Below are 12,463 nucleotides of genomic sequence, written 5' to 3' on the forward strand. Positions count from 1 at the left end.
CTGCATCACATGACTAATACATTGCTTGTCCTGTATCACATGACTAATACATTGCTTGTCCTGTATCACATAACTAATACATTGCTTGTCCTGCATCACATGACTAATACATTGCTTGTCCTGGATCACATGACTAATACATTGCTTGTCCTGTATCACATGACTAATACATTGCTTGTCCTGGATCACATGACTAATACATTGCTTGTCCTGCATCACATGACTAATACATTGCTTGTCCTGTATCACATGACTAATACATTGCTTGTCCTCTATCACATGACTAATACATTGCTTGTCCTGTATCACATGACTAATACATTGCTTGTCCTGCATCACATGACTAATACATTGCTTGTCCTGCATCATATGACTAATACATTGCTTGTCCTGCATCACATGACTAATACATTGCTTGTCCTGCATCACATGACTAATACATTGCTTGTCCTGGATCACATGACTAATACATTGCTTGTCCTGCATCACATGACTAATACATTGCCTGTCCTGTATCACATGACTAATACATTGCCTGTCCTGTATCACATGACTAATACATTGCTTGTCCTGGATCACATGACTAATACATTGCTTGTCCTGCATCACGTGACTAATACATTGCTTGTCCTGCATCACATGACTAATACATTGCTTGTCCTGCATCACGTGACTAATACATTGCTTGTCCTGCATCACATGACTAATACATTGCTTGTCCTGCATCACATGACTAGTACATTGCTTGTCCTGCATCACATGACTAATACATTGCTTGTCCTGCATCACATGACTAATACATTGCTTGTCCTGCATCACATGACTAATACATTGCTTGTCCTGCATCACGTGACTAATACATTGCTTGTCCTGCATCACATGACTAATACATTGCTTGTCCTGCATCACATGACTAGTACATTGCTTGTCCTGCATCACATGACTAATACATTGCTTGTCCTGGATCACATGACTAATACATTGCTTGTCCTGTCTTTTTTGCTCCAGATTCCGGCGGCGTGGCTCTCTCCAAAGCCATTTCTCCCCAGTCAGGTCTCTCCCAGGCCCGCATTTCCAGCCACTGGTACCAGTCCCGGGAGGACAGGAGCCCGAACACTTGCTGACATCAAGGCGAAGGCTCGCTTGGCCCGTGCCCAGAGAGCGGCGGCTGTTGCAGCCCATGGAAGCTCCGTCCCCGGACCTGGACCTGGAGGAGGCCCAGGAGGTGGACCCAAGGGGGAGATTGGGAACCGAGTACTGGACATGGGAAATACTGGAAGCGGGAGAAGTGAAAGGGGAAATTCACCCTCAATACCAGATCACCAAAATCAAAGGGAGGTCAAGAAACCAGTGCAGGCACCAGCTGACAGTCCAGCAAGAACACAGCTACTGCAAAAACCCAGTGTACAACCCCGATTCACGGTTACTTCCCATCAACCCAACCCCGCCGAAACGCCAAGAAGTGTCACCCAAAGCTCAGAAAGAGATGAGTGTAGAAGGAAGCTGACTCCGGAACCAGGGACACCAGATAAGTCCATACAACCATCTGGGACTGTGAAGACCACGACCAGCGGAAGCTTCCAGAAGATCGACAGGGTCTTATCTCACGAAGGCACAAGTGTCCCATCAATACAAAGCACAAAGAGAGCACAAGCTGATAATACAAGCCAACTAAGAATTGCCTCACCGCCTGTTTCTGCTGCAAGGATAGCCCCAAGTCAACCACAACCAGAAACTTATTTAGTGAAGACAAGGACAGCTACCACAACCCATGTGATCAACAAGGTACCGTCTACCCCCAACCCAAGTGTTAAGCCTATACGGTTGGGTAGTGGGCAGCTCAGCAAGTCAAGCTTCAGCATACCCGCCAATAATCCACTTGTTACACAGCTCCTTCAAGGAAAGAACGTCCCATTAGAGCAAATCATGCCCCGGCCTCTAACCAAAGGGGAAATGAAGACCGTGCTGATGGCATCTGCCGAAAGACCACAAGTGCCGGAACCTTGTGGTAGGGACGAGGTAGAGCGACCTCCCAATACAGCTGCTCAGCAGCTGGAGAGATTCTTGTGCCACAATCGGCAGCATCCTTCAGGTCAAAGGATATGGCAACTGTTTTCAGGTAAAGACTTGAAAGGTTCTGGTAAGACTCCGATACAAGGTCCGGAGGAGCGTGCCGCGAGCCAGGAGCAGGAGCTACAGACTCTCATCAAGAAGGTTTGGCAAGAAAATGCGAATCCATCAGAGTTCGGTGCAGCCCCGTGTCCTGCCCAAAGGGAAAACATTTCCCAGAGGTTCATGCTCGGTTTTCTGGGAAGAAGGACATCCAAGCCGGCCATGTCTGGCCATTATCTGCTCAACATCTCGACCTACGGTAGGGTTCCAGAAGTGTGTAGACAAGCTCCTACAGACAGCACAGTGGATACTTCTGTGACTGATCCCGAGGTTGTGGATAATAAGAAGAGTAGAACAGAGTCTATTACAGAGAGTGGAGAGGAGGACACTGAGTCTGAGGAGTCTCCATCTCCATCGCTTACATCTCGAATGAGAACTTCTCCAAAATCTGAACCTCAGAAGACGGCAAACAGTGAATTTCTATCGACATTTGACATGAAGGAGACTGTGCAGATTGTCACGAAGGGCAACATCTACAACGAATCGGATATTGCCCGGGATTTCATACAAGCTGCCCAGGCCAAAGTGGCCAATGTATTGGGGGTCAGGTTGAAACATAATACCTCCGACATGTTCGGAATCCATGCTTCATCCGGGTCACCCCATCCAGAGTTACTGCAGGCATCAAGGACTTGTGGGAATCCTGCCGGCTACAGTGGCACGATCAACATCTCCACACTACCGGAGGGCCTCAACAGGTCTGCCATCCCCACAGGGGGGAATTTTAATCCAGCGAATACAGACAATGTTGTGTCCTTCTCTGTGACGGTGACAACAATCCCTTCCATCGTAAGCTCCGGTGGTTGTGAACAACCCATCTCGGTCCAGACTTACACCGATGACGGCACTATGGAAATGTCTCCTTCCAAATGCTACTGCCGGCTGAAAGCCATGATCATGTGTAAGGGCTGTGGCGCATTCTGCCACGACAATTGCATTGGTCCTTCTAAACTGTGCGTGTCCTGCCTCGTGGTACGGTGACCCCCCCTCCGTCATATCCATGGATGGAAGTTTTACCTTATGATGTAGGGTAAACCCTTCTGGTGGGTCATTCTATGGCTTGCGTAGCCCTTTTTTTTTAGATAGTTTTATTGATGAAGATCCTACCGGGTACGTTGTAGGGTACATGCCAACCCTTGAAGGGGTACTCTACGGCCCCATCGTTTGGAACAACTTCGCTCCGTGCCGGATGACGGGCAATGCGGGGTGGAGGCTCGTGACGTCACGGTCACGCCCCGCTTGTGACGTCACGCCCACGCCTCCTCAATGCAAGTCTATGGGAGGGATGTCCGCAGCCCGCACCCAGAGTTTGGAACAAAATCTTCCAAACTCTGGGGTAGTGGAGTACCCCATTAATAATCATGACATAAGTTTGCACTTAAAATTGTAAATAATACACGAGTGTTGATACTTTTTTATTTTTTTGTTACAAATTGTAAGATCCGATTTCCAAAGACTGAAGCAATATGTCCCAGGTCACTCGTTGTCCACTCCCTTGTTTTAGTGTATGCACTATGGGAGATCCCAAACCTAAGCAATAATTTCAAACTACCTAAAATCGCTGCCCCGTATGGAACCTCGGTGGGTTTGTTCAGATATTGTCGGTGAGAGAAAAGCTTTCGGTTAACAGGACTGTCACCATATAGAGGTGCATCACGTGTATAAGGTGATCAAGACCGGCCGGACCCCCATTCTCCATATGATGGCGTCTGCTGTACGTAGGACGATCAGGAAAGGCTTGACCATACTAAGTGCACAATGTGGGGGGGAGCTGACCAGACCATCCAAAAAACATTACTGATGCTTGTGCGTCTTTTAGTCTTGGTCCAAATAGCACTTTTGGTTAAGGAATAAGCACTTACGACTTGCGGGTAAAGTTTTGTGAAGCCTTCGATAGATGTCCATGGACAACACTGTGATTGTTTTGTTTTCCTTAAAGGGGTACTCCGCCGCTTAGCATTTGGAGCAAACTTACGCTGGGGCCAGGAACCGGGAGCTCGTGACGTCATAGCCCCGCTCCATCATGACGTCACGCCACGCCCTCTCAATGCAAGTCTATGGGAGGGGGCGTGGCAGCCACCACGCCCCCTCCCATAGACTTGCATTGAGGGGGCGTGGGGTGACGTCATGAGGGGGCGGGGCTAGGACGTCACAAGCTCCCGGCTCCAGCGTTCGGAACAGTTTGTTGCAAATGCTGAGCAGCGGAGTTCCCGTTTAAGCTTTGTATGTGATAAAAAGCCATAATCCCTTTCAGCTCATCCTAGAGGCCTCAAGGGCTTCTGCCTACTGACCGAGGCCTTATGTACAGGAGGTGAAGGGGCAATTCCTAGAGAGCCTTAAGTGAGTCTTTTTACGGCATCTGATGGAGGTGTGTGCTGTAACCAGCTGTTTTCTATGTGCGCCCCTTGACCTTTATCCCTATTGTCATGTACTGTACCTAATGTAGTCTTCACAGGGGGGATATAGCAGATTTCAGGTACCAATAACACTAAATGCTTAAAAAACCCTAACAATACATACATGATCATGATCTTCTTTCAGTTTGATATCCCCATGACTATGACATAGATGACATTTGTATCCTATTTTATTGTGCTGTGTTCCTCTTAAAGGGGTACTCCAGTGGAAAACTTTTTTTTTAAATGAACTGGTGCCAGAAAGTTAAACAGATTTGTATATTACTTCTATTAAAAAAAATCTTTATCCTTCCAGTACTTATTAGCAGCTGTATGCTACCGAGGAAATTCTTTGCTTTTTGAATTTCTTTTGTCTTTGTCCACAGTGCTCTCTGCTGACACCTCTGTCCGTGTCAGGAACTGTCCAGAGCCGCATAGGTTTGCAATGGAGATTTTCTCCTGCTCTGGACAGCTCCTGATACGGGCATCAGGTGTCATCAGAGAGCACTATGGACAAGACAAAAAAGAAATTCAAAAAGCAAAGACTTTCCTATGTAGCATACAGCTGCTAAAAAGTGCTGGAAGGGTAAACATTTTTTAATAGAGGTCATTTACAAATCTGTTTAACTTTCTGGCACCAGTTGATTTAAAAAAAAAAAAAAATTTCCACCGAAGTACCCCTTTAACGCTCAGGCTGCATGGTCCTACATCTCCATAGTGCTTCTTGTTGAGCATCTGTCAGTCCCATACATGCACCCGTGGGCGCCCGTAGTAAAAATGGGTCCATGTGCAAACCAATTCACTCCTACAGCCAGAAAGTATGTTTCCTTGAGGTACATTGGGCAGGGAAACCTCTTTGTGTGTTCCTTCCTCCATTGTTGGCCCTGTGAGTATTTTGTAGAAATAGAATATCACATCCCCTCTCCTTTATCCATTCTCCTTCTTGGTTGAACTTGATGGACGTGTCTTTTTTAACCATACTACCAGGGCTCCTGTCCTGCAGGAATGCATGGACACTTTTTCCAAAACGGGAACACCGTTCCCATTAGCAGGAGTCCTGCAGGACCAGCTCTTGAGTGGAAAACTTGGGTGGGTCCCCACACTTTTTTCATAGGACTTGACCCAGATACCCTGTACAGTTTCCTATTACCCCAACCTGGACCTCCTCTTACTGAGCTCCATAGGGGCTCTTCTATAGTATGTACATCCTTGTCAGTAAAGAGCATTGTAGAAATGTAACCTACATCTCCCACACGACAATCCACCACAATTCTCCGTATAGACTGCGAAGGCCCTTAGCATTATATGCCCAAGTAGTGGTGTAATTTAGAAACTATAGTTCATAAAGTAGAAATAGTGGCACTCACCCATATGTGGGAAGCTTCAATTCTTTATCTCAATTGTGCAAAAACATATGTGCAGCGGTAGGACAAACAAATGGACAGCGGGAGTGATACCAAGCGGCCACAGCTGTTTCTTGCGTCAGCACGCTGACGCAAGAAACTGCTGTAGCCGCTTATTATTGCTTCCAATATCCATTTGTTTGCCCTACTGCTGCATGGGTGTTTTTTCACCACTGGAATAAAGATTTCTACATATGTCTTGTGAATTTTAGAAATGGTAATAGGGTTCTACCGCACCGCTTAATATCTGGCCCAGTCTGCTGTTATGGACCACTTTCTACTAACCAACTTTGTGATCTAAGTGTAACTACTGAGCCTGTTTTGTGGGTCCTTTAAGAGGAGGATATCCTTTGCAGGTTCATACTACCTTGACCTGGGCCACCCTATATTATCCAACTCCATAAGTACTGCTAGTATAATATTTGCATTCCTCTTGTCAGTATAGAGCACTGTAAAAATGTTTCCTATGTAACCCATAATACACTGTAGCACATAGGCTCGACATAGGCTGCAAGGGATGTGTCTACCAGCACAGTTGCAGGACTTAGGCAAAGCCGTGCTTTGATTTAGGAACCGCAATGGGGTTCCACCTCACCCCTTAATCTCTGGCCCAGTGTTACCACCTTTCTTATAACAGAAACATAGAATGTGTCAGCAGATAAGAACCATTTGGCCCATCTAGTCTGCCCAATAATCTGAATCCTATCAATAGTCCCTGGCCCTATTTGGGGGGGGGGGGGGTACTTTGTAATCCACTAAGTGTCATGTGATCCAAGGTGCTGCGTGTCAGGTCAAGTACAAGGAAAATTCTTCACCCTTTTGTGGTTGAGATTTGTGCAAGGAATTGTGGGATCTGAGATGAAGTCTTGGACTTCTAGGGTTTATTGATTCTCAAGTTATTGATTTTGTTGGCCGTAAACGCTGCTGAGGGCACATGGTGGGGAATTTATCAGCCTTTGGTTTTTCAGAGATTTTTTGCTTTCCTAAAGGTCGCCTTGCCTTGGGGTCATAACTTGAACATGCCCAACGCATCGCTGTTGAATGTTACAAAAAAAACATGGGGTCATAACCAACATGCCCAACGCATCGCTGTCGAATGTTACAAAAACATTTCCAGAGATAATTTACACAATCCTGAAAACAATCATGTTGGGGGAAAAAAAAACTTTTTGCACTTTAGATTTTTAGTCAAGATTATCTATGTTTTATTTTGGTATAGTTCACCTATTGTTAGCAGCGTTTAGAACGATACATGAACCAGGATGAAGTAAAGACCTAAAACATTTCTGTATAAGTAATGCTGCCAATGCTGCTCTAGAGGCTTTGTTTTAGATCTCTCCGAGGGTGGATTGTTCTTCACACATAGATGACTGTAGGAGGCACTCAATGATTAACGTGCAAGACTGTAGCTCTAAAAGTACAATGTACATCATGTCTCTTAATGGAGATAGACGAAATCAGACCAAATACTACACAGGAACGTTTACGATTACTGTATAGAAGGATGACCAACGTTGGCATGCCAACACTTGGAAGATACCAGTTCTAATGATCGAGCTGGTGTAGAGAATCCTACAGGCAGTGCTTCTTGGGGTAAAAGTATTCAAACCGGTGCTCATCCAGGACAATGAGAAGGTGCCACCTGTAGGATGCTCACCCGGCATGATTATTGAAATATGAGACATCTGTAGACACCACCGTTTCCCATTTCATTGCTGCTCTGAAATGATGCGTTAGGGTCAATATACACGGTGAGCTTTATTTAGAAACAGGTGCGGGTGACTGGCGATGCAGAGGCTCGTGACGTCACGATCACGTCCCGCTTGTGACGTCATGGCCACGTCCCCTCTATGCAAGTCTATGGGAGCCCTGTGACGTCACGAGCGGGGCGTGACCGTGACGTTACGAGCCTCCGGAGCTGCACCCGATGCTCTAAACGAACGCCGGGTGCTCTAAACGATCGCGTTACCCCCCACCGCGATCAGACATCTCATCCCTTATACTTTGGATAGGGGATAAGATGTCTAGGGGCGGAGTACCCCTTTAACAATAAAAAACAATCCTGTCTCGTTGATGCTGCCACCACTAGACATTTCATCCAAGTGTGTTTTCTTAAATTGCATACAGAAACCTTGCGGTGGTCCGTAATGGCTATCTTGTACGGCAAAGAAATAGCAGTCAAGTACAGGTGGTGAGGTATTGACCTCCATCACTTTAGGATGCATGGCATGACCATATTTCCCATCCGTAGGGATCCCGCACAAAAATTAAGAAATTTCCATCAATCAAAAGTCAGAAACCCCTCCGATGGGATGGTTAATGTCTTTGGGAACAATCAGAAATATGTCCTTAATATCATGTAGACACTGACTAACATCAACTTACACAGTTGCGACTACTGGGCCTTGTATCTGTGGAGATGATACTCAGGGTTAGCGTTCATCTATGGAATAGACCACCCATTACTATGTAGGCTCGGGGAGAGGGGGAATCGGTTCTGCTTATTATGGAAGCAGATGGGTTAAACCCCAAATTCTTTAATTACTCTTAGTAATCCAACTTGTTTTATATTCGCACTATGTATATGGATACAAAAATGAATTAAGCATAATATATAATGAAGTAATAATATATATGTATATATACATATATATATCAGAGAGTCTAGAGTTTATATACAGGGTATTGTGTACGCCACTAGCAAAGTGAAGACGATAAAGATTTTTTAAAAATTTACATTTTATTTTACTCAAATTCAGTAAGACTTGGATTTATCAGGGAAGATCCAGCCCGCTGTGATTTTTATTGTATTTTATTTTACTTTTTGTGAATGTTTTTTTTTTTTTAAAGCGCCGTTTTCTGAATAAAGGGACTGTTATAATCGGACCATAGGGTATGTACAGCGCAGGAGAAGGGAGGAAATCCTTTTTGAAAATGAAATCCTATTTTTTCAGACTGTAAGAAGAAAAATCATTTATGTAAAAAAAGAAAAATGAAAAAAAAAAAACATTGTAAGGCTTTGGAGAGTTCTGTACATAGATGTGTATGGAAATTTATACACTCGGCATATTCTTTATTTTAGAAGATATTTGTAAGGAATTACAAAATAAAAAGTTTTAACTTGTCGTGAGCTGCATGTTGTGGTGATTTATTCTTACAAGTTTTTAAAAAAATATATTTTTATTTAGACTAGCTCCAAAGCATTAAAGGGGTACTCTGGTGGAAAACTTTATTTTTTATTTTTTTTAAATCAACTGGTGCCAGAAAGTGAAACAGATTTGTAAATTACTTCTATTAAAAAAATTGTAAACCTTCCAGTACTTATTAGCAGCTGTATACTACAGAAGAAATGCTTTTCTTTTTGGATTTCTCTTCTGTCATGACCACAGTGCTCTCTGCTCACCTCTGCTGTTCCATTTCCCACTGCTGAAAGGGATAATCTTGATTGGTAGTCCCTTTAACACCCTTTATTAAAGACAGCCCTTTTCCATTTGCCCTTGTCGCACATATGGGGGCCCCAACCACCTGTATGAACCAGAACAGAAACTGATTGATCAGTTTATCATCCAAGGATCACAATATTAGGATATGGGACTCACACACATTTTTAGCACTGAAACCTTTTTGCAATAGGTTAAATATCTCAATGAAGTTTGCGTGTTCTCCCCATGTTTGTGTGGGTTTTCTTGGAGTATTTCAGTCTCCACTCATACTCCAAAAACACTGGTTCATTTGGGAATTGAGTTTGTGAGCCTAACGATCAGCAGAGGAATTTTTATAGATCCGGCTGGATGTCTGGGTAGTATTACACTGGGCACATCCACTTATTTATTTTCTATGTTTTTTCACTGTGCTCACATTTGTGTTTTTATGTTCACTAGGATTTGGTCAGGGTGCGGTAGCCCTTTGGGGTGTCCCTCCTGCCGGTGTAGTGAAGAATTGTGTGTCTTGAAGAGTTCTGATTCCCAAACAGCAGATTAAAGTGCTGTGATTGGTTGATGGGGGGGGGGGGGGTGCAGTCTCGCTCTGCTCACTGCGCTGCTCACTGTTTTGCATCCTTACTGCCTGGACACAGATTTCTGAAAACCCTACACTCTCATGTACTCAGCTTTTCCAGATTTCTGCAAAACCTACACTCTCGTGTACTCAGCTTTTCCCGATTTCTGCAAACCCTACACTCTCGTGTACTCAGCTTTTCCAGATTTCTGCAAACCCTACACTCTTATGTATTCAGCCTGGACACGGATATCTGCAAACCCTACACTCTTCTGTGTTCGGGACACAGAACGCTTCAAGACACACAATTCTTCACTACACCAGTCTAGAGGAGATGTGTTTGGTCATCAAGTTTCTCACATCCCTGCCATACCCTGTGGCATCCCTGCTTCAGCAGGATTGCCAAACCGGTTTAACTGGTTCCTAGGTGGTTTTACTCCTAGTTGTTCCCCAGGAGCGCTTATTGGTCCCTGAGTAGCTTCGGTGAAAGGGGACATTGTACATGGAACCTGGTACGTGCCTTCTGACCTGGAGGCGAAGGGTTTGGTTTGTTGGGGGGGCTTCACTCCCTTGAGAGAAGGGCTTGCAATGGGCCGCATCCTTGTGCACATTTTTTTTTTTTTTTGTGAACAGAGACAGACGTGAGTGATGATTAATACACGTAGATTCCCTTTTCCTTTTATTTTTTTGGGAATACTTTATTCATCGCATCCTGTTTACTTGTTAAACCTTGTAAAATGACCATGGACTTTCCTACTTGTCTTAGAGCTTGGTGGACATCTTTATTTCGTAGACTGTAGATTAAAGGGTTTAACATCGGCGTGATGATTGTATAGAAAATGGCTATAATTTTACCAGACACATCAGAAGATCTGTGCCTTGGTTGCATGTACATGAATATACCTGTACCGTAGAAGATGATGACTACAATGAGGTGGGATGTACAGGTGGAGAAGGCCTTGTATCTTCCAGACTGGATTTTCAAGATGACCAGGAAAATGTGTACATAAGAATATAAAATGAGAGATAAAGGTACAAGAAGCAGGATGGTGCTGCCAACCAACATGACAATGTTATTCTCGGAGATATCACTGCAGGCTAGTTGTAGCAATGATGGACCTTCACAGAAGAAATGGTTGATGGTGGCCGGTCCACAGAACTGCAACTGATAGGTAAAATATAGATCAATGGAGGAGATGATACAACCAGTGACCCAGGAGACACTGATCATCCCAAGACAGGACATTGCATTCATGATCACATTGTAACGTAAGGGGTTACATATGGCTACAAATCGGTCATAGGCCATGAAAGCCAATAGAACACACTCCGTTTCCCCCATTAAGAGATAGAAGTAAAGCTGGAGAAAACATCCAGAAAATGAAATACACTTGGAGGAAGCAGCAATGTTCACCAACATCTTTGGTAGGATTATTGACGTGTAGCAGATGTCCAGAAAAGAGAGATTCGCGAGAAAGAAGTACATGGAGACATGCAGACGACTGTTAACTCTCACGGCTAATATGAGCAGGACGTTCCCAGCCACGGTCGCCATGTACACAATAAAGAACAACAGGAACAAAATAATCTGCAGATCTGAGTTGTCAGACAGACCAAGAAGAATAAATGCGTTTATAGAGGTCTGGTTCTCAAATTCCATTCCAGTAACCCTCTAATTTTAAGACTTCTTCTCAACTGAGGACACTGGACAATGTCTGGACAGCAAAGGCGTGTGCAGGGATTTCGAATCCAAAGTCTTGCAAGAGTTTTAGAAACTGAAATAACTCAACTAGCCTAAAATACAGTTAGAGGAGATGACTTGAAGATACTTTAATTGGTTTTAATAGTTAAGACGAAAGAGATTAACATCAGTGATTGAACCATGAAGAGATGTATGAAGAGAAAGTAATAAGGGCTAAAGGATGGTGCAAGGTTTGAGCTCACAAGCTATAAATTACATATATCCATTAGCCAAGACTTAGGGGAAGGGTCTTACAAAATGCTTGGTTCCCACCACATGGAGATACAATCGGGTTAAGTTATTTGAAAGGTTAAAAATCTATAAAAACAATTCAGAATAGTAAAAACTTTTAACCCAATATATCTTTCTATATTACGTCATACCACCTCATATATTAACTAATTCGTCTGTATATCGAGTTGGCTAAGGTATATTGAAACCACTATAAATAGCTAAAGAGTTAATTCTTAAGAGTCTTATGGCATCTTTGGACTTCAGACTACAATACTGCTACCCATGAAACGCATGCAATGCGGTATGTGCTCTGACAGTGACACAACCTCTTGTGTTATTCAGGCTTATTAAAATGGTGTCTGCATCAGTAATTTGAATGTAAAAGGACTAACATGGACTAGAAAAGTATGAGACTATAAGAAAGACTTAAAAAAAGGAATAAAAATTGGACTATTAAGTATGAAGGACTAAAAGAAGGATTATGAGAAAGATTGATTTAACATTAACTTTGAAAGGCTATG

General features: G+C 43.7%; 2 protein-coding genes across 2 annotated transcripts in view; one reads left to right on the top strand and one right to left on the bottom strand.

The window, feature by feature from the left end:
- ASXL2 (ASXL transcriptional regulator 2) overlaps window positions 1-4,200 on the top strand; it is a 93,288-nt gene extending 89,088 nt beyond the window's left edge. Inside the window, exon 10 of the mRNA XM_056552921.1 lies at window positions 1,009-4,200. Within this exon, the coding sequence (XP_056408896.1) occupies window positions 1,009-3,153 (2,145 nt within the window). The 3' untranslated portion in view covers window positions 3,154-4,200. The remainder of the gene's footprint in view (window positions 1-1,008) is intronic.
- Window positions 4,201-10,646: 6,446 nt separating this feature from the next.
- LOC130319340 (olfactory receptor 2D3-like) lies at window positions 10,647-11,627 on the bottom strand. Its single transcript, XM_056552922.1, has one exon. It carries the CDS (start codon window positions 11,625-11,627, stop codon window positions 10,647-10,649), a length of 981 nt encoding a protein of 326 aa, XP_056408897.1.
- Window positions 11,628-12,463: the final 836 nt, after the last annotated feature.

This window comes from Hyla sarda, unplaced genomic scaffold (genome assembly GCF_029499605.1).
Source record: "Hyla sarda isolate aHylSar1 unplaced genomic scaffold, aHylSar1.hap1 scaffold_211, whole genome shotgun sequence".
NCBI lineage: Eukaryota > Metazoa > Chordata > Amphibia > Anura > Hylidae > Hyla > Hyla sarda.